General features: G+C 42.0%; 1 protein-coding gene across 1 annotated transcript in view; it reads left to right on the top strand.

Moving 5' to 3' along the window:
• LOC138305449 (uncharacterized) overlaps positions 1-22,055 on the top strand; it is an 84,656-nt gene extending 62,601 nt beyond the window's left edge. Inside the window, 6 exon segments of the mRNA XM_069245679.1 lie at positions 584-879; positions 6,008-6,070; positions 6,073-6,127; positions 7,273-7,518; positions 8,101-8,202; positions 8,557-22,055. Coding sequence (XP_069101780.1) covers positions 584-879; positions 6,008-6,070; positions 6,073-6,127; positions 7,273-7,518; positions 8,101-8,202; positions 8,557-19,169 — 11,375 coding nt within the window. The 3' untranslated portion in view covers positions 19,170-22,055.
• Positions 22,056-23,353: the final 1,298 nt, after the last annotated feature.

Raw genomic sequence — 23,353 nt, 5'->3', positions numbered from 1 at the left:
CAAGTTTTATCTCTACTGTTATATTCCAGACTTGTCGGCCCGGGAGAGTCGCCTGGCAGAGACAGACCAGTCTACAGAGCTAGCTAGTGTCACAAGTTTTATCTCTACTGTTATATTCCAGACTTGTCGGCCCGGGAGAGTCGCCTGACTGAGACAGACCAGTCTACAGAGCTAGCTATAGTGTCACGAGTTTTATCTCTACTGTTATATTCCAGACTTGTCGGCCCGGGAGAGTCGCCTGGCTGAGACAGACCAGTCTACAGAGCTAGCTAGTGTCATGAGTTTTATCTCTACTGTTATATTCCAGACTTGTCGGCCCGGGAGAGTCGCCTGACTGAGACAGACCAGTCTACAGAGCTAGCTAGTGTCATGAGTTTTATCTCTACTGTTATATTCCAGACTTGTCGGCCCGGGAGAGTCGCCTGGCTGAGACAGACCAGTCTACAGAGCTAGCTAGTGTCACAAGTTTTATCTCTACTGTTATATTCCAGATTTGTCGGCCCGGGAGAGTCGCCTGACTGAGACAGACCAGTCTACAGAGCTAGCTAGTGTCATGAGTTTTATCTCTACTGTTATATTCCAGATTTGTCGGCCCGGGAGAGTCGCCTGGCTGAGACAGACCAGTCTACAGAGCTAGCTAGTGTCATGAGTTTTAACTCTACGAACAGTAACCAGCAGTCATCTGCTCCGCCCTTACCCCAGGGCTCCACACCACTGCCCCCAGGGTCAACACCCCTACCCCAGGGCACTGCTCCCCCAGGCCTTCCAGCACTTCCGACCCAGACCCCACAGACACAGGTGGCGCCACCAGTATCACAGGCCCAGCCTCCACAACCCTCCCAGGACGTCGCCAACCAGCCACAACAACTAGGCACCAAGGTAACAGAGACGATGTTAACACTGATTTGGTCACATGTTTTGGATATGTTATATGTCTGTTGACATGGATATGTTACATGTCTGTTGCCATGGATATATCATGTCTGTTGCCATGGATATGTTATATGTCTTTTGACATGGATATGTTATATGTCTGTTGACATGGATATGTTATATGTCTGTTGCCATGGATATGTTATATGTCTGTTGACATGGATATGTTATATGTCTGTTGACATGGATATGTTATATGTCTGTTGCCATGGATATGTTATATGTCTGTTGCCATGGATATGTTATATGTCTGTTGACATGGATATGTTATATGTCTGTTGACATGGATATGTTATATGTCTGTTGACATGGATATGTTATATGTCTGTTGACATGGATATGTTATATGTCTGTTGACATGGATATGTTATATGTCTGTTGACATGGATATGTTATATGTCTGTTGCCATGGATATGTTATATGTCTGTTGACATGGATATGTTATATGTCTGTTGACATGGATATGTTATATGTCTGTTGACATGGATATGTTATATGTCTGTTGCATGGAATGTTATATGTCTGTTGACATGGATATGTTATATGTCTGTTGACATGGATTGATATGTCTGTTGATGGATGTTATATGTCTGTTGACATGGATATGTTATATGTCTGTTGACATGGATATGTTATATGTCTGTTGCATGGATGTTATATGTCTGTTGCCATGGATATGTTATATGTCTGTTGACATGGATATGTTATATGTCTGTTGACATGGATATGTTATTAATGGATATGTTATATGTCTGTTGACATGGATATGTTATATGTCTGTTGACATGGATATGTTATATGTCTGTTGACATGGATATGTTATATGTCTGTTGACATGGAGATGTTATATGTCTGTTGACATGGATATGTTATATGTCTGTTGACATGGATATGTTATATGTCTGTTGACATGGATATGTTATATGTCTGTTGACATGGATATGTTATATGTCTGTTGACATGGATATGTTATATGTCTGTTGACATGGATATGTTATATGTCTGTTGACATGGATATGTTATATGTCTGTTGCCATGGATATGTTATATGTCTGTTGACATGGATATGTTATATGTCTGTTGACATGGATATGTTATATGTCTGTTGACATGGATATGTTATATGTCTGTTGACATGGATATGTTATATGTCTGTTGCCATGGATATGTTATATGTCTGTTGACATGGATATGTTATATGTCTGTTGACATGGATATGTTATATGTCTGTTGACATGGATATGTTATATGTCTGTTGACATGGATATGTTATATGTCTGTTGCCATGGATATGTTATATGTCTGTTGACATGGATATGTTATATGTCTGTTGACATGGATATGTTATATGTCTGTTGCCATGGATATGTTATATGTCTGTTGACATGGATATGTTATATGTCTGTTGCCATGGATATGTTATATGTCTGTTGACATGGATATGTTATATGTCTGTTGCCATGGATATGTTATATGTCTGTTGACATGGATATGTTATATGTCTGTTGCCATGGATATGTTATATGTCTGTTGACATGGATATGTTATATGTCTGTTGACATGGATATGTTATATGTCTGTTGACATGGATATGTTATATGTCTGTTGACATGGATATGTTATATGTCTGTTGACATGGATATGTTATATGTCTGTTGACATGGATATGTTATATGTCTGTTGACATGGATATGTTATATGTCTGTTGACATGGATATGTTATATGTCTGTTGACATGGATATGTTATATGTCTGTTGCCATGGATATGTTATATGTCTGTTGACATGGATATGTTATATGTCTGTTGCATGGATATGATATGCTAATGATATGTTATATGTCTGTTGACATGGATATGTTATATGTCTGTTGACATGGATATGTTATATGTCTGTTGACATGGATATGTTATATGTCATGGATGTTATATGGTTATGTTTTATATGTCTGTTGACATGGATATGTTATATGTCTGTTGACATGGATATGTTATATGTCTGTTGACATGGATATGTTATATGTCTGTTGCATGGATATGTTATATGTCTGTTGACATGGATATGTTATATGTCTGTTGACATGGATATGTTATATGTCTGTTGACATGGATATGTTATATGTCTGTTGCCATGGATATGTTATATGTCTGTTGACATGGATATGTTATATGTCTGTTGACATGGATATGTTATATGTCTGTTGACATGGATATGTTATATGTCTGTTGCCATGGATATGTTATATGTCTGTTGACATGGATATGTTATATGTCTGTTGCATATATGTTATAGTCTGTTGCATGGATATGTTATATGTCTGTTGCCATGGATATGTTATATGTCTGTTGCCATGGATATGTTATATGTCTGTTGACATGGATATGTTATATGTCTGTTGACATGGATATGTTATATGTCTGTTGACATGGATATGTTATATGTCTGTTGACATGGATATGTTATATGTCTGTTGCATGGATGTTATATGTCTGTTGACATGGATATGTTATATGTCTGTTGACATGGATATGTTATATGTCTGTTGACATGGATATGTTATATGTCTGTTGACATGGATATGTTATATGTCTGTTGACATGGATATGTTATATGTCTGTTGACATGGATATGTTATATGTCTGTTGACATGGATATGTTATATGTCTGTTGACATGGATATGTTATATGTCTGTTGACATGGATATGTTATATGTCTGTTGCATGGATGTTTATATGTCTGTTGACATGGATATGTTATATGTCTGTTGCATGGATATGTTATATGTCTGTTGCATGGATATGTTATATGTCTGTTGACATGGATATGTTATATGTCTGTTGACATGGATATGTTATATGTCTGTTGACATGGATATGTTATAGTCTGTTGACATGGATATGTTATATGTCTGTTGACATGGATATGTTATATGTCTGTTGACATGATATATATGTCTGTTGACATGGATATGTTATATGTCTGTTGACATGGATATGTTATATTATGTCTGTTGACATGGATATGTTATATGTCTGTTGCCATGGATATGTTATATGTCTGTTGACATGGATATGTTATATGTCTGTTGCCATGGAGATGTTATATGTCTGTTGACATGGATATGTTATATGTCTGTTGACATGGATATGTTATATGTCTGTTGACATGGATATGTTATATGTCTGTTGCCATGGATATGTTATATGTCTGTTGCCATGGATATGTTATATGTCTGTTGACATGGATATGTTATATGTCTGTTGACATGGATATGTTATATGCGTTGATATGTCTGTTGACATGGATATGTTATATGTCTGTTGACCATGGATATGTTATATGTCTGTTGCATGTATGTTATATGTCTGTTGACATGGATATGTTATATGTCTGTTGACATGGATATGTTATATGTCTGTTGACATGGAATGTTATATGTCTGTTGACATGATATGTTATATGTCTGTTGACATGGATATGTTATATGTCTGTTGACATGGATATGTTATATGTCTGTTGACATGGATATGTTATATGTCTGTTGACATGGATATGTTATATGTTGTTTATGTCTTTGTCTGTTGACATGGATATGTTATATGTCTGTTGACATGGATATGTTATATGTCTGTTGACATGGATATGTTATATGTCTGTTGACATGGATATGTTATATGTCTGTTGACATGGATATGTTATATGTCTGTTGACATGGATATGTTATATGTCTGTTGACATGGATATGTTATATGTCTGTTGCATGGATATGTTATATGTCTGTTGACATGGATATGTATATGTCTGTGCATGGTATGTTATATGTCTGTTGACATGGATATGTTATATGTCTGTTGCATGGATCTATTGTCTGTGCATGGATATGTTATATGTCTGTTGACATGGATATGTTATATGTCTGTTGCCATGGATATGTTATATGTTCTGTTGACATGGATGATATTATATGTCTGTTGACATGGATATGTTATATGTCTGTTGACATGGATATGTTATATGTCTGTTGACATGGAATGTTATATGTCTGTTGCATGGATATGTTATATGTCTGTTGCCATGGATATGTTATATGTCTGTTGACATGGATATGTTATATGTCTGTTGCCATGGATATGTTGATGGAATGTTATATGTTGTGACATGGATATGTATAGTTGTTGTTTGCATGGATATGTTATATGTCTGTTGCATGGATATGTTATATGTCTGTTGACATGGATATGTTATATGTCTGTTGCCATGGATATGTTATATGTCTGTTGCATGGATATGTTATATGTCTGTTGACATGGAGATGTTATATGTCTGTTGACATGGATATGTTATATGTCTGTTGACATGGATATGTTATATGTCTGTTGTGGATATGTTATATGTCTGTTGACATGGAATGTTATATGTCTGTTGACATGGATATGTTATATGTCTGTTGACATGGATATGTTATATGTCTGTTGACATGGATATGTTATATGTCTGTTGACATGGATATGTTATATGTCTGTTGACATGGATATGTTATATGTCTGTTGACATGGATATGTTATATGTCTGTTGACATGGATATGTTATATGTCTGTTGACATGGATATGTTATATGTCTGTTACATGGATATATATGTCTGTTGACATGGATATGTTATATGTCTGTTGACATGGATATGTTATATGTCTGTTGATGGATATGTTATATGTCTGTTGACATGGATATGTTGTGACATGATAGTATATGTCTGTTGACATGGATATGTTATATGTCTGTTGACATGGATATGTTATATGTCTGTTGCCATGGATATGTCATATGTCTGTTGACATGGGATATGTATATGTTATATGTCTGTTGACATGGATATGTTATATGTTGTTGACATGGATATGTTATATGTTGTTGACATGGATATGTTATATGTTGTTGCCATGGATATGTTATATATGTCTGTTGACATGGATATGTTATATGTCTGTTGCCATGGATATGTTATATGTCTGTTGACATGGATATGTTATATGTCTGTTGACATGGATATGTTTATGTCTGTTTCTTACTGTAGGTGGAGATGGTTTACTCACTGCTGTCTATGCTGGGAACACATGACAAGGATGATATGAGTCGAACACACTGCTGGCCATGTCTAGTTCTCAGGATAGCTGTATCGCCATGAGACAGTCAGGTAAGGATGATATGAGTCGGACAATGTCGACCATGTCTAGTTCTCAGGAATACTGGTATACTGACAAAGCTCTGTTCTGGTATACTGACAAAGTTCTGTTCTGGTATACTGACAAAGCTCTGCTCTGGTGTACTGACAAAGCTCTGCTCTGGTATACTAACAAAGCTCTGTTTCTGGTATACTGACAAAGCTCTGTTCTGGTATACTGACAAAGCTCTGCTCTGGTATACTGACAAAGCTCTGCTCTGGTGTACTGACAAAGCTCTGCTCTGGTGTACTGACAAAGCTCTGTTCTGGTATACTGACAAAGCTCTGCTCTGGTGTACTGACAAAGCTCTGCTCTGGTATACTGACAAAGCTCTGCTCTGGTATACTGACAAAGCTCTGCTCTTGTGTACTGACAAAGCTCTGCTCTGGTATACTGACAAAGCTCTGCTCTGGTGTACTGACAAAGTTCTGCTCTGGTATACTGACAAAGTTCTGCTCTGGTGTACTGACAAAGCTCTGCTCTGGTATACTGACAAAGCTCTGCTCTGGTATACTGACAAAGCTCTGCTCTGGTATACTGACAAAGCTCTGCTCTGGTATACTGACAAAGCTCTGCTCTGGTATACTGACAAAGCTCTGCTCTGGTGTACTGACAAAGCTCTGCTCTGGTGTACTGACAAAGCTCTGTTCTGGTATACTGACAAAGCTCTGCTCTGGTGTACTGACAAAGCTCTGCTCTTGTATACTGACTAAGTTCTGCTCTAATATATTCACAAAGTTCTGCTCTGGTATATTCACAAAGCTTTGTTCTGATTTACTGACAAAGCAAAGCTACAGCATGAACAAAATGTTCTATCATTCAGTAATAAATTTCTTTGGTAACTGGGGAATTTGAAAATATTTCAAGAAAGTCTTCTTGCAAAGTGAAAGGGACTTTCATGTTATGCTAGCATTATTCTAGATTTTTGTATGAAATTTATACATTCAAAATGGAATGGCTTTATTGTGGAATAATGAAGACTATGTGCAAGTTCAAACATTTGGAAAAGAGTAATTTAATAGAAGTTTATTAATCTTTACTTGTCCTGATTAACATTCCACTAAAAGTCCAAAAGACTGTAAAAGTGACAAATATCTGATGTTTTTTTCTTTGTTAGGATGTATGCCCCTGCTGATCCAGTTACTACATGGAAGTGACAAGGACTCAGGGTTGCTAGGCAACACCAGAGGAAGTAAGGCTGCACGTGCCAGAGCCGCGGCTGCTCTTCATAACATAGTGCACAGTCACCCTGATGACAAACGGGGTCGTCGGGAGGCTCGAGTTCTCAGGTTACTCGAACAGATTCGTGCTCACAGCGATCAGTTGAGGGATGGACCGGAGGACGAGGAACAGGGAAGATCAGGTAGGAACGATCTGTCTGTGGATGTGATACTGTAGGAGCTAGCAAAATCACAATATAGTTGTTGGTGCACATCTGTCATATAGTAGAAGCTTGTGAATGTCACACAAAAGAACCACTACAGAACCTATAATACTGTAATGTGAACTGGGGCGACAAGTGAAATTCACATAAAATTTCTTTCACTTTCTCATGTATCGAGAATTCTATGGGGTAAAAAATATTTGAAAATTACACGAAGAAAGGTTGGCAGTGTAGAACATAAGTTGATTTTCTGTTAGAAGGGAGATAACTCTTTGTGTTTACACAAAAGTGTCAATTGGTTATTAAGGTCAAAATAAGCTTTATGAACCGTGTAAATGCTTTAATATACACATGGACAACACTTTCCAGGTTTCACAGTTAAATAAGTGACAAAATCATTATCTAACTAAATTATTCTCTACTGAAATGAAAAAAAGATAAAAAACAAAAAAATAATTCTCTGCTGAAATAGAAAAAAAAAAAACAGTTCTTTTACTTCCTACTCACAATTTGAAATACTAATCTGAGATTTTTGATTTAATGAAACTGTTACTGTTGTAGGAAACCAATCTCACGACATGGACCACCACCCTGGACCGGCCGTAGCTGCCCTGATGAAATTATCGTTTGACGAGGAACATCGCCATGCCATCTGTAGTTTAGGTACATATCATTATCAACTCCTTCCTTGATTTAATCAAGATTTAGGTGCTTTACTTTTACTGAAAAGATACTTCTGAAACTTTTGGCTACGAATGAAAATTGAAATTTAATTAAAAAAAATTGCTGAGAGATTGATTTGAATTATTCAAGATAATTCTGTCTCAATGATGAAAAAAAAAAATCATAAAAATAATTGACTAATGAAATATTTGAGGAATATAATGATCATGTATTGGTAATGAATATACTAAATGATAGATAATCAGGTTTTGGTTGGTATAGTAATTACCTGTATGTATCAATAAATAAATAACGATAAGTTTGTGTACTAACGACGTTTGTGTTGTGTTACAGGTGGCGTACAGGCCATTGCTGAGCTGATACAGGTAGACAACGACATCCACACCGACACACAGGAGCAGTATAACATCACGATGCGTCGCTACGGCTGCATGGCCCTGACGAACCTGACGTTCGGCGATGGTACTAACAAAGCTCTGTTGTGTTCCATGAGAGGGTTCATGCAGGCTCTGGTCAGTCAGCTTCTGTCGTCGTGTGAGGATCTGTGTCAGGTGGCCGCTAGTGTTCTCAGGAATCTCTCCTGGAAGGCTGACCTCGCCAGTAAAAAAACATTACGCGAAGTTGGTGCCGCGACGACGCTGATGAAGGCGTCTATGGAGGTGAAAAAGGAAGCTACACTAAAGAGCATTCTCAGTGCTCTGTGGAACTTATCTGCACACGGCAGTGAAAATAAAGCTGACATTTGTGCAGTGGAGGGATCGTTAGAATTTCTTGTTGGAACTTTGACCTATAAAAGTCCTTCAAAGACGACAGCAGTGATAGAAAACGGTGGTGGTGTGCTGCGGAATATTTCCAGTCATATAACAGTGCGTGAGGATTATAGAACTGTTCTCCGTAAACAGTCATGTCTACAAATACTTCTCAAACAGTTACGATCAACAAGCTTGACAATAGTTAGTAACGCATGTGGTACGTTATGGAATCTCTCGGCTCGCTGTCTTGAGGACCAACAAGCATTATGGGATATGGGAGCAGTAGGCATGCTCCGGAATCTGGTACACTCTAAACATCAGATGATTTCTATGGGGAGCTCGGCAGCTTTAAAGAACTTACTTAACGCCTGCCCTAATATAAAAAATATGAAAATGGATAGAAAGGCGAATGCAAACCTTCCTTCTTTACATGTGAGGAAACAAAGAGCATTAGAGGCGGAAATCGATCAGAATCTCTCAGAAACTTGTGAGAATTTAGAAAGTCCTCGTGACAGTCCAACAGAAAGTGGACGTAGCATTGACAAAGACAATAACTCACGTTTTCACTTCCCTGGGGGACATCCACAGGAGCACGACTCTCGGCGGATGTCACGAGGCTCCTACTACCAGAGTGGGACACGTAGCGGGGACAACACTCCCATGTCAGACAGCCGACTCATGTCTCCTAAACGAGTGGCTCGGTCAGGCAGTCAGGACAGCGTGGGCAGTACACACTCTGACATCTCTCATGATCGTAGTCGGTTCCGGGCAGCGATGCGAAACGCGAGGAATTGTCAGGACAGTAGACAGGGCGGAAGTCTTGACCGGAAAACATCATCAGGGCAGCAATATGGGAATTCATCTTCGGAGGAAACGGGATCTGAACAAGGCAGTCATCAGGGGCAAGCCCACTCTACTGGCGCTCATATTGCACAGGTCATGATGGAGGCGGAAAGAGATAAATACCCCATAAGGGGAGATAACTCTAGTCAGCATGTGCCTCCTGGCCCAGCGGGACCAGCTCATCAGCTGTACAGGAGCTTACCCAGCTCTGTATCGTCGCAAGGTCCACAACACATGCACCAAAACAATCAATTTGTGGCGAGTGCCCCAAGTACTTCTAGTTACCCTGGGGCTCAGCATTACCCTCAAGGTAACGACAACGACCAGCCGATCGACTACAGCCTAAAATACCACGACAGTCAGACTAGTTACCATGACAACGCTTCATCACACCAGGGACCAAACAACAGGAAGATGGGTGGTCCTGTCACTAACATGGGTCCACCGACACAGCCTCCGCCACGGTTCAACAACTACATGAACCCTGGGTACGACCCCAAACAAGGGATGCCCAGGTTTGTACATCACAGACTGCTGGGCGAACACCCTCGACAGATCAATCCAGGTCCGTTCATGCGTCCCCCGCTTCGTCCTATGATGAGGCCGCCTATGATCCCAGCACAGTTCAGTGCGTATGCTGAAACAGACCTCGACAGTGACGACCAGCCGACAGATTTCAGTCGGCGGTATTCAGAACAACACGAAGAAGACTACAGAGACCAGCCTATAACCTATAGTACACGCTTCCAGGAAGGAGATGGACCACGTTACCAGGAAAATAACACTATGCACATGCGTTACCGGGACACCGACCCTAACTGTGCAGATTGTAAATTGGAGGAGGCGCGTCGTACTAATGATCGACTAGAACAATGTACCCACAGTTTCCATGACGACCAGGTGAAAACTTTCTACACGGAGGGCACACCTCTGAATTATCTGTCCCTGGCAGCGTCAATGACAGACCTAACAGGGAAGAACGCAGACAAGGAGGAATCAGAGGATGGTGAGGAAGAAGAGGAGGAAGAAGTTGCCGATGAGACGCAGAATTACGGGTCTCATTACAAAGAACCAGAAAAACAGAATTCCTCATCTGCTCATTACACTGGTGATGTGGAGAAAAGAAGTGGGTCACGACATTGTGAATCTGACAAGAGAAGCGGGAGTGGAAGCCTGGGTACAGATCAACAGACCGGTACTACAGTGATAACTAACTACCACCGGACTCCCTCAGGTAGTCCACCACCACTCTCGGAGGACACGGAGCAAACCAACACGATGGAGAGGTCATTCCACGCACGATCTGATGAGGACTCTAGTCAGGATCAGATCAAAACCTACTGTGAGGAAGGCACGCCAATATGTTTCTCCAGGGTGAGCTCGCTCAGTAGTCTACACAGTACCGAGGCCACCGATAAGATCGGGACTGAAGGACTTAACCGCCAACTTGGACTCACGAGTATTAACGAAAATGAAAATAACAAATCTTCTAATCGTGAGATGAGTCCTGGTGATCGTAGAGTCAGTGGTGGCAAGTACACACCACTAATGGGCCGACAGAAGCTGCTGAGTGATTCAGATGCCCAGAGCTCCGAGTACGAGAAGGAACATAAGACCGTAACGTTTGACGACCACCACCATGTGGAGGAGACACCGCTAATGTTTTCACGGTGTAGTTCCCTCGGGTCCCTCAGCAGTTTTGATGCTCATTCAGTGCACAGCTCGGTGATCAGCGAGTACAGTCGCCGAGCCAGTGAAGTGGTGTCGCCCAGTGAACTTCCCGACTCTCCAAGCGAGACCATGCCACCAAGTCCACGGGGAAAGTCACCGCAGCCAGACGAAAGCTCAAAGAGCCTGTCCTCCAAGAATTACAGTGAACCTTCCGGGGTGAAAAGTTTTAGTAACTCACTTCCACAAAACGTAGTGAAGCCAATGCCTTCAAATGTCACGAAAGCAACTGTGTTTGTGGAGACAGCGTCTATAATGGGCAAAGATGACCGGCCAACTGTCTACGCTGACGAAGGGACACCACCTCACTGCACGGATACCAACAGTCTTCTGAGTGCCTTGACTATAGACGACAGTGATCATACCAAACAATCCAAAGACACTGATAGTGAAGCGTCCAAACAGGCGAAAGATTCTGATTCGAATGATATAACAATCGTTCAAGAGAAAGAAGACGATATGTTTAACCGGAGTGAAGATAAGGAAAACTCGTCAATGTCAGAGGTGTCCGAGGGTGAGGAGGACATTCTCAAACAGTGTATTATATCCGCCATGCCTCCGAAGATGAGGAGGAGCTCATCCGATAATACTATCAAGAAAAAGTCTGCTCAGTCCAAGTCTGATTCCCACAGAAGTAAGATGCCTCTGAGACAAGGAAAATCTAGTAGTAATAAGGCAGTGGTCTCGCCGACGTCTAAGAGCAAATCGTCCCGCGGCGCCAATAAGCATCACAGACAGATTACTGAGGAGAACTTACAGGAGGATACTGTTAAATCATACGCTTCTGAGGATATACCATTGTCAAGGTCACAAGGCCATCTGATGTCTAGACCACAAGGAAATCAGGATCATCCAATGTCACGATCACAGGATAGTGCCATGTCAAAGTCACAAGAGATGTCGATGCCACAAGAGGTGCTGATGACGAGGTCCCAGGACTTCTTAACCTCATCCATCATGCGAGTGGCAGAGCTATGTAATGAAACCTTTCAAACACCCAATATAGGACAAGGCACCCCGGGACAAAATAACTTACCGATGAATAACAAATCTCGAGAGGTTCCAAAAGGTGCGGGACATCGACCACCAATGAACGTCGGACGAGTAATGCCGAATGTCTGTCATCCACAGACCTCACAGAAACCCAAACCTCTTTTAAAGTTACAGGATATCTTGAGGAGAGAGGAAGACGTAATAGATGACGGTGACGACGTTCCAATGTCATATGCAACCGAGGACACTCCACTGATGTCACAGGCCGTCTCCCCAACAACCAAAAAACCTCCTGTTGACATGTTCAACCTGGAGGCCGTGACTAAGCTTGACGTCCCGGTCGATGATGATGCCGTACAGCAGTATGCTATAGAAGGCACGCCATACAATGTCTCTAACCCTGGCTCGCCCTCACACAAGGTCGAGGATCCTGTGGCTAACGCTATTCAAACCAGGGTCAAGCTTGCGAACCTGTCCGCTATAGAACCCTACATACCCGAGGATGGTGTTACAATGTTCGCTACAGAGGACACTCCAATCAACTTCTCCACCAACGGATCATTGAGTGATCTCAGTATTATCACCAATATGACAGGCGAGATGTCGGCACCAGGTCTGTCAAATCCCGTGTCAACACAGGTCTCACCCCATCCAACCACTACAGAGGTTGTGTCAGGGCCACAGCAGACAACTGTTACAAAAGTCGCTGTAGCCACGGTGGCACCTCAGAAACAAGAGGAAGAAACACCGGAAGCTCCACTTGAGGAGAACCCCCAGCTTGATGATACACGATCAGACAGCAGCTCACTGTTAGACGAAAGTGATGAACTTTTGTCTGAAATTATACTTTCTGGAATGCCAAAGGGAAAGGTGTCACGTAAATTAGACATGGATCGGGCTGTAGAAGGGTCAGAAGTGAAGTCTCCCGTTAAGTCATCAAACCTCTTCCGTCAACCTACGGAACCAAAGATTATATTTCAACCAAAGAGAACATCTAGTCATATCCCGACGTCAGCAGACAACCAGCATCCCTCTAATCTGCCAACAGTTGACAATCCAGTACCCTTCAGCGCCCCCGACTCCACGAAAACGTACGCTATGGAGGGGACACCTGACAACCTGTCAACTCCTACCTCACCGGAAATGACATCTAACACAAAGAAAGGTCAAATCGTTGCAGAGGATCACCTTAAAATACAAAAGTCTCAGAGCAACTGCCCAGATAAGACGACTTCATTTGAGGACCCACTTGTCAACGCGACATCTTCAAGATTGGATCAGTCTAGTGGCGTCATACTGAGTTCTACTGCTGATGATTCCGTGTTTACACAGACCCTGGAATCGTGTGACTCGGTCAAGGTTTATAACATAGAAGGCACACCTCAGACATTCTCTCGGAACGATTCGCTCAGTTCCCTCAGCATCATGGACGAGGATATCAAAGGGGATATATCTTCTATGTTAAAGTCCAGAAACGACAGTAAAGCCAGCGTAACAAAACCACAGCAATGTGTCGCATCATCAGCAGGAAGAAGCAACATTGAACTACAGCGTGAGGTGGAAGGTCAGTCCAGTGACGAGACAAAGCCACTGAACTCCGGAAAATGTTTAGAGGAGCAACCAAAGACATTTGCTGTAGAAGACACGCCACAAAGTTTTTCCCGGCGTTCGTCACTTAGTTCAATTCAGAGTCAAGATGATGCAGCAAAGAATACAGAAGAAACAGCACGCAAGATTGACCCTGCTAAGGACCAGAACGAGAAGTTTACAGTTGAGGACACACCAGCTACATTCTCACGCAATTCATCTCTTAGCTCTCTGAGTATGGACTCGGACATATTCGAGGCTTCTGAACAGGCGCTGTTAGACGAGTGCATCAGTCTAGCTCTGCCAAAGAGTCGGTCTGCAAGTGCCAAGTTAGATGAGAAGGTAAAGAGTAAAATCCCTCGCAGCAGTCCATGCGGAACAAGTATACCAAAGCGAGATGCAGCGACGAAAGAAGTTCCACCTCGAAGCGGAGTGCCAAAGGACGGGTCATGTAGAGAAGCGTCTGTTAGGTCGTCTAGACATGATAGGCGTTCTTTAGATGCCGAGGTCCATACACACAGACATACAGATGACTCGCGACGTTTAGAGAAATCATTTGATGCCAGTATGCTATCGTCAGCACGATCCAAAGAGAAGCAGGCCGACTTCTTCAAAGTGCCTTCATCACAGTCCATGATGATACCAAGCAGGAGTGGCAAACGACAAGACAGGAAGTCGGTAGACACATCTAGACGGTCTGAAAACCGCTCACACGAACGTAGTGTTGAGAAGGATGCTCAAATGTATTATCAACGCAGCTGGAATCGTCAACATGTGAAACAGTCATCTCGTATGACGCGGAGTTGTTCGTCTGCTGAAGATATGAGATACAATGGCGACCAATACCACGAATCTCGTATCGCGTTGTGGCAACAACAGCAGCAGCAACTGATTCAACAACAGCAACAACAACATTTACGACTTCAGCAAATGGCCCGTAACTTCAGCGCAGGACAGCAGCAACAACTTCAACATCACCAGCAACTACAACAACAACAGCAGCAGCAACAACACCAACAGCAACAACAACAACAACAACATGATCGTCAGGAGACCGATATTGTCAAACGTGGAAGCTGGCGTCGGTCTCGCTCGCAAGACAGCGACGGATTTTTGAAACGACAAAAAGATTTCTCCAACATGGAGATAGCCCAGTCTGTTTCCACCATGCCTCATCGCTTTCGCTATTCCATGGAAACAGTTTCGACTAGTGCAGTAGCAGACGGTTACCAGGACAACAGGGTTATAGAAGAAAGAGAAACTCGACAACGCAAGAGTTTATGGAATCGAAGATCGTCAACAGAGAAACTCTCGAAACGCGATTCTAACAGCAGTATAGAGAAACAGGACAGTGAGAAGTCGGATCGTGATAGTTACGGCTCTCATGGTCGACGTAGTGGTAGCTATGGCAACGAACGGAGATTAAGTGGCAGCAGACACAGTGTTGGTAGCTATAGCACCGACCCGCGATACTGTCCTGATCAGGACTCTCCGGAAGCTAGACACGGTAGCTATGGTAACGACATTACGACTGGTATGAGCACTAGACACGATGAGGAGGAGGCCCAGTTAGCGTTAAACAGATCAGGGTACCATCCCCCAGACACCTCAGACGGGGCCACACAACGAAGTCCATTCAAATATATCGGACTTGGTATCGATAACTTCGGCTTTGATCCTGCCAGCTCTAATGAAGACATCACAGAAAATGTGGACAGTGCTGAGGTGACAATGACGGAGAACTTTGGCAGCGGAAACATGACCATGACTGACGAGGCACTAGAATACATGATGCAGAACGGCTATGTGTATTATGAGGACGCGTCTCTTACACACGAGCAATCCTTCGAGGACGAAATAACACCAGACGACGAACGAGCCTTGGAAATAAACGCCAGTCTCATCGTTAACGAAATCCAGAGTAGGCAGATGATCGGGAGTGCCGTGGACGAGGACATGTTTATTGAGAACGAGACTCTGTCTCTCGTGTCATGTGACTATACTTCTGACACAGCGTCAGAGGTATCAGGGTCGTGGTCAGCTCACTCTGAGACACATACAGACAAATCCGAGAATTCAAGCGCGGGACCAAGGATTGTTAAACCTAGCAACAAACCCGGTAGTAAGAATACAGTACCAGACGATCCTAAAGCAGTTCGCGGTCGCCGAAAGCCTCTGTACAGTCCTCGAACAAACACAACGGTGCCAACACAGAAACCAACCACTAATCGTCAGGATAGCTCAACCGCACGTGGGGGAGGCAATAACCGCTCAGCTGTAAATAACAAAGCAGCAACCACTCCTAAGGCGAACAGTGCTACAAACTCCCGACGAAAGGCACCGGCAGCCAAAACGCACCCGCAAGCCAGCAGCACACCTACCAAAACAACACCAGTCGTGAACTCACAAAGATCCAAAATAGGCAAACCATCACCACCCGAGAGGAAGTCTACTACAGTTCTGACCTCTCAAAGGCAACAGACATCCAACAAAAACAGCCCAAGTCGCTTACCAATGGCGTCACAGAATCGTAAGGGTAGTAACACAGACCGGCCCAAACCTCCGATCAAACAGGGCACATTTACAAAGGAGCCGACAGGAGTCAACGCTCCTAGGATCTCGGACACAGAACCAGATACGTGGTCAAAGGCTTTAGGTAATTATAACTTCTCCGTCGTTGATTCGATGTCTCCGGAATCCACGAAGGAAAATGCGCAGCCGGGACAGAAAAAGACTCCGACATCCGGAAGTCACATGACAAAAAATCGCTCCAATAGTGGTGGAACCACGGGTGTAAACCGTAACGGAACTCCTAATGGCAAGTCACCAACGTCACGATTACCAAACCTCAACAAACCGAGTAACCTAAAGAAAACAAGCAGCGGGTCATCATTAACTAAAGCTGGCAGTGGGTCGTCACTGACCAAAGCTGGCAGTGGGTCATCCCTTTCCAAAACCGGAAGTGGTTCGTCACTATCAAAGACGGGGAGTGGTGCGTCTTTGAATAAATATGGGAGTGGTGCCTCATTAAATAAGTCGAGCAGTGGTGCTTCCCTGAATAAAGGAGGGTCGAACCCGAATCTGAGAAAATTTGGAAGTAAAGGAGAACTGAGAAAGTCAGACAGTAATGCCAGTTTAAAGAATACTTCTCGTCCTTCCACGCCAGTTGGACGGAAAAATTCGGCTCCTGTACCAGCCGCGTCTCGTAAAACTGAACAAAAGACGACTCCGTGTAAAAAGCAAGTGAACAGTAAAGTAGCGAGTCTGTGGAGGAAAGAGGATACAGAAGATCGTGGGTCCAGACTCCCTGTTTCCACCACACCTCCTCAACGGTCACCGCGCGCCAATTCTAACTTGGCCAACAGCCGCTTACAGCAACCGAAAGGCCGCACTGGATCGCCCAATTCTCGTGAAGTAACGTATCAGAGGGTTTCTCCAGGCACTAGTAACGTAAGGTCTAATTCGCGGGACGAAAGTGACGGGATCAGCAGAAGTTCCACGTACGATAAGATAAGTGCCATTAACGACTCGAGTCAGTTACCGTGTCTCGATAGCTCTGATGGAAGTGTTAACAATTTGCCCATTAATAACATTGCACACTCACCCGAGCAGGAAACTAGTGGGGAAGAGAAATATGACCACGAACAGCAAACCGCACACTCCCCGGGGATGTCGAGTGATAGTATGTGTTCACCAGACCGTGAAGGTGGAAGTGAAAGTGAAAAAGAGGCTGCCGATGATTCCATGTTTAAACACCCTTCACAGTTAGATCCGTATGGTCTGAAAGTTCTGAATCATCGTGTCGACTCTAGCACGTGGAAAAAGAAAAAGTCTGAGTCTTTGACGGCAGATTTGCCGAATGCTGACGACACAAGTAAATCACTCGAGGCTGTCCGTGCACTGCTCGACTCGTCTGCAAGCATGCCAGAAAGCATGATGAATTCATCAGCTACCGAAGACAGTTATCTTAGCCAGGGTTCTAGTTTCCTCAGTCAGGGAAACCAGACTATTGACAGTACGTGGCGCCGATATCGTGACGAGTCCATTTCTAGTTTTGCCCAGAGTGATGATGAGGAGTCGATTTGGGTGAGACGCGACGGCGATACGTCACGCTCTGAACCAGAACTTAGCAAACACGGTCTCTTCCGCTCAAGCAAGCGGAAGTCAAAGGGCAACACGAGCGGAAGTAAGAGCTTTCTACCAATCAAAGCAATGAAACAAATATTTAGTTCCGGAAAAAGTGTCAAGAAAGTTTCGGAAACAAAGAAAGCAGCTTCTAGTATGTCGCTCTCCACGTCAAAGGAAAGTTTGTTTAAACTGAACAGAAGTGGGATAGATGCCTTAAACAAAAGTGAAATTTTGAACAGATCTGATTTTTGTGACGAGGAAAACGCCAAGAAAAAGGAGGAACAACAATCAAAGAAAAAGGAAGATCAATCAAAGAAAAAGAAAGAAGAGTTACAGTCAAAGAAGAAGGAAGAAAGTCTTCGAAAGAAAGAAGAGAGCTTAAAGAAAAAGGAAGAAAGTCTTAAGAAAAAACAAGAAAAAATAGAAAAGAAAGAGGAACAGAAACGTAAGGATGAAAAACGGAAAGAAGAAAAGAAAGCTGCTAAAGCGGCACTTAGTACATCAAAGTCTCAGGAACTGAAAACTAGTCCACAGGCAACTGTTCAACCCTTCAACTACAAACCGACTCAAACCAAGGTAGATAACTGTCTATCTAACTCGGCTATAGGTAGTACGACACCGGCGAAGGTAGATAACTCTTACTCGGCTAAAGGTAACAATACTCCAACGAAAACGATACCTCCCCCAGTAATGTCTGGTAGTGTCAATGACGAAAACAAACGTGAATTGGAGGATTCGGTTGTGAAACCGACTACCCCCAGGAAAAGTATTCCTACACCCGGAGGACACGCAACTAAAACGGAAATGTTACAGGCGAGACGGAAGCAGTCGTACCTACAAAATCTAAGTCTGAAGTCTGAGGAGAACGCGACAGTGGAGAAACAACCGCAAGGCTGTATTGTTACGACTGTATAGGCCGGTCTGTAGATCCTAATGTATCGTTACGATTGTATAGGCCGGTCTGTAGATCCTAATGTATCGTTACGACTGTATAGGCCGGTCTGTCGATCCTTATCAAGTATTCCATGTATTTGACTGCATCATTGTCGTGATGGTTACCTTGACAAAACAGTTAAAACGTGGAGGATTAACTCTAATATTTCTAATAAGTGACGGCATTAACAGAAATGTTGTGACAAGTTAGAGACAAACTTTATCATGACAAAATCAACTAAAACTTCTAGTCGTCTGAGGCGTGGTATCGTGCTTTAGAACGTGATGTGATAATTCACGAACTTATTCTATAAATGTGGCTCATGGTGCAACACAAAGCTGTCTATTTGAAATATTAGATTCCAGAATGTAGCAGCTGTTTATTGTCTTGTATACACCCCTGTAACTACAGCCGTTATTGTGTCAACGCTCATGTTCATGGTGTTATGAACCATGTTAGCGTATGAAGGAGACGATAAACTGTAACAAACTATAGATCTGCATTGCCTGCTAATTTATCAATATGTTCATTACATTTTCAATGTTATATACAAAACCATGAGGAGGTATATAGTGCCAGTAGTTAGTGTATATGGCCAGTTACTTCGCCACATAAAAATGTTCGTTTTTGTCAGTGCGTGTTTCAACAGGGCATATTTTTCATTTCAAAGTTCCCTGATTGTTGGTGCACCTCTGTAACCAATTGTGTCTGTAGTCATGTAGTATACACTTATCTACTAATTGTGCAGGTCTTTTTTTACGATGTCCAGTTTTGGATAGTTTTACTAGTATTATCATCAACCATTATATATCTGTATAGACCAAATACATTACATTACTATTATACAAGTCGTTTGCCAAAGTTAAGTACAAACATCAAATCAAAACAAGCAAGGTCATCCGTTTTATATTATCGCAGGCGATGTCTTCATATACTTATGTGTTACAATCCACCATGCATGGTGTGTGTTGCTGTAGTCTATCGATAATGTTGTAGTTGTAGAGTTAACAAGGGAGGTAATCGAGTTCATTTCCTGTCAACTTTATACTCGTAAAATAGAAATCATCGGAATGTGTTGTCCTCATTAATATGGTTCGTTCTGTTTATTTCTGGCATTTAGAGTGTTGATCATTGATGAAGTCAAAACTATGTAAACTGTCGGTATGTAAATTTATTTGCTAAACACTGCCCTGTGGTTTAGGATACCAGAACTTACCTGGATGTCTGCCTGTTTATCAGGATAATCATTTCCTCTATATTGTGATGTTCCTCTCGTCATAATGATTACAGCCTCGTTTTGATGGGCACAGCCTCGCTGTGATAGGTCAAGTCTCGTTATGATGGTTACAGCCTCGTTGTGATTGGTAAAGCCTCGTTATGATTGGCAGTCTCGTTTTGGTGGATTCTGCTGGTTGTGCGTTACTTGGTTTTAACATTGTCCTAGCTTTAAGTGTGATGTTGTAGTTCTGTGCTGAGAAGCAATCGTGTACTTAACAATCAATTTACTTTAGTTATTGTATTGTACATGGACTGCTTTCAGAATTAATGTCTGTGTATTAATATTTTAGTCCAATACCCACCAAAGAAGTAGTTGCCATAGCTATTTATATCACTCAAACCTTAAAGTTTACATAGCTGCCCTATATAACCTGACACCATGTTTATAACTGTTATTTTTAGTGACGATGCTTCGTATTTGATTGGGAATACAATTTCATGGCGAACCGTTTTTCGGTCTGGGCGATAATTGTTGAGCACGCGAGATTTGCAGATATTTGGTTGTGTACAAAATACGTGTCGTTGGTTGTGTTTGGACGTGCTATACATTATACAGTTATACAATATAAATGTAATAAGTCGGGATTATCGAGGCATTGTTTTAGATTGTGTATCGGAATATGTACCTCTGACGATTGATGATAGATTTGTGTGTATTGGCGACAGAATCATGTGTAGTACGTATAGATTTGTGTGTGCTAGCGACATAATCATGCGTAGTACGTATAGATTTGTGTGCACTGGCGACAGATTCATGCGTATTACGTATGAAGTTGTGTGTACTAGCGACAGAATCATGCGTATTACGCATCAAGTTGTGTGTACTGGTGAGAGTCATGTGTAGTACGTATAGATTTGTGTGTAGTGGCGACAGTCATAGATAAACATGTAAAATTGTGTGTACATCGTTTTGAAGATTACTGTAAAGTCATTTGCTGAATGTCAATGGTACCATTAAACTTTTCCATTAGCGTCTCTCCAAGTCCACATTTATAGGATTGTAGCACTGTGACCGATGAGGTGAGATACCCGACGCAGTTCCGGTCTGCAATAAATTGGTGCAACATTTTTACAAGTTTTACCGATGTGGCAGATTAACATGACTTGTTGTTACGAGAAGTCAAAGATAATGTTTGGACGGAATTTGTATGCACGTAGATAAACAAGGGGAACTAACTCTGATGTATCAGATTGGCGTGAGTGAAAGGGACGCGACAGACGGATGGATAGAGATGGACGAGTGAGTTAGAGAGACGAGAGCACTACAGGAAAAAGATACTGGGGTCTAGACGTGTGTGAGAGGTATCGTGCCAGTGTAAATATGAGCTATACCATGATGTAAACAATTGTACGGCAATATCTATAGTAAATATTCGGACATTTGTCCAACTGTCCTCAGCGATACCGGGTGTTCACGTGTTGCTATACTACTGCTAGGCATGTTCAATAGCTATCTGCCATATTCTCTGTTGTAAAAATCATTTTGTCGAGATTTTTTTTGTTTTGTTTTGAAAACTGAGCAACTACTTAGCATAAATGTGTCAGATGAATTTATCAGTAATTAAAGGTATATTTATTCCTGAAACAAAGTGTCCGTCTTATTTTATTCTGTGTATATATTGTTACATTTTGTATCTTTGTATCTCCCCTTACCGGTATACGTCTGTGACGTAGGTATTGATTGTTACGTCATCAATGTGCTGGACCCGCAATGCGTTCAGTACCGAAAACGTTCGCGAACGTTTTGTGGGCGAACGTTTTGCACGTTCCGAACGCTGCGTTCGCGCAGAGCATTTTAAACATGGCCGCCATCATACAAGCTGTTTTATTGGGAGAGATAGCAGATGATACAGATATACCTCTTGGCAATCTCATTGGTCCACTGTTCACACAAATTACAAAATCAAATCATGCAATTTCAAATTTTATGTTCAATTATAAGACAGAATCGCCAACCAGGATCACGGGATACTTCGACGAGGTCGTGCCTCATTATTCCGAAATAGAATTTAGAAGCCATTTCCGTATGACAAAGTCATCATTTGAGGTATGCATAATGATAAGATATAGTCTACGTAAACTTTAATATGAACATGATGCTTTCCTACATGGCCTCTATTGGTGTTATGATGTTCGGCTTTTTTAATTATGACTGCATCAGTGGGAACGGTAGACTACCCCGCGCACACACACACACTCACAATATGACTAACATACACTGTAACAAAACTACTCGGCCTTCTCACTGTAACAAAGCTACTCGGCCTTCTACACGACAAATCGAAAACAAAACAGCCAATCAGAACAAAGAAGGCGTGTCCAACATCGATATCAAAGTTTGATTGACAGCACCCAAGCGCAGTGGCTCCCCATGTTCACGCATAGAGCTACTTTGAAGCGATCACAGACGAGTTTTGAGATTATTTATTTTTGTGGAAATCAGCTTTGAAGTGTCTTCTATCAGAAAAAGGCTTTTTGACTAAATTTGCGTGGAAATCGTACAGGTGCGATGGCGAGAACTGTATTTTCGTTTCGCTCTGCCTTCATGTGTAGAAAATTTCTTTAAATAGTTGACCCAAAACTGTAGAGTACTGTACACGTATAAAGAGTACAATGTGCAGTACAAGATTATCGCGGTAGCCTAGCTTGTAACACGTACATGTATTTCCGAATCAATTTGTACAATGTAGCAAAAATACCAAATGCGAGAAATAAACATTGTACATTGTATTTATATGTGTCATAGATCTATATGTCATCTCTTCATTGGAATAATTCCCCGACTTAACCCCAGCATCTAGTAATCGCGAACCCTACATGTTGATTCACATGGGATCATATGTCAATGCAAAGATTTCCTTGGTAAATGATATTTAGGTTTTGGATG

Source organism: Argopecten irradians, chromosome 13 (genome assembly GCF_041381155.1).
Source record: "Argopecten irradians isolate NY chromosome 13, Ai_NY, whole genome shotgun sequence".
Taxonomy (NCBI): Eukaryota; Metazoa; Mollusca; class Bivalvia; order Pectinida; family Pectinidae; genus Argopecten; species Argopecten irradians.
This window is presented reverse-complemented; position numbering and strand designations above follow the sequence as displayed.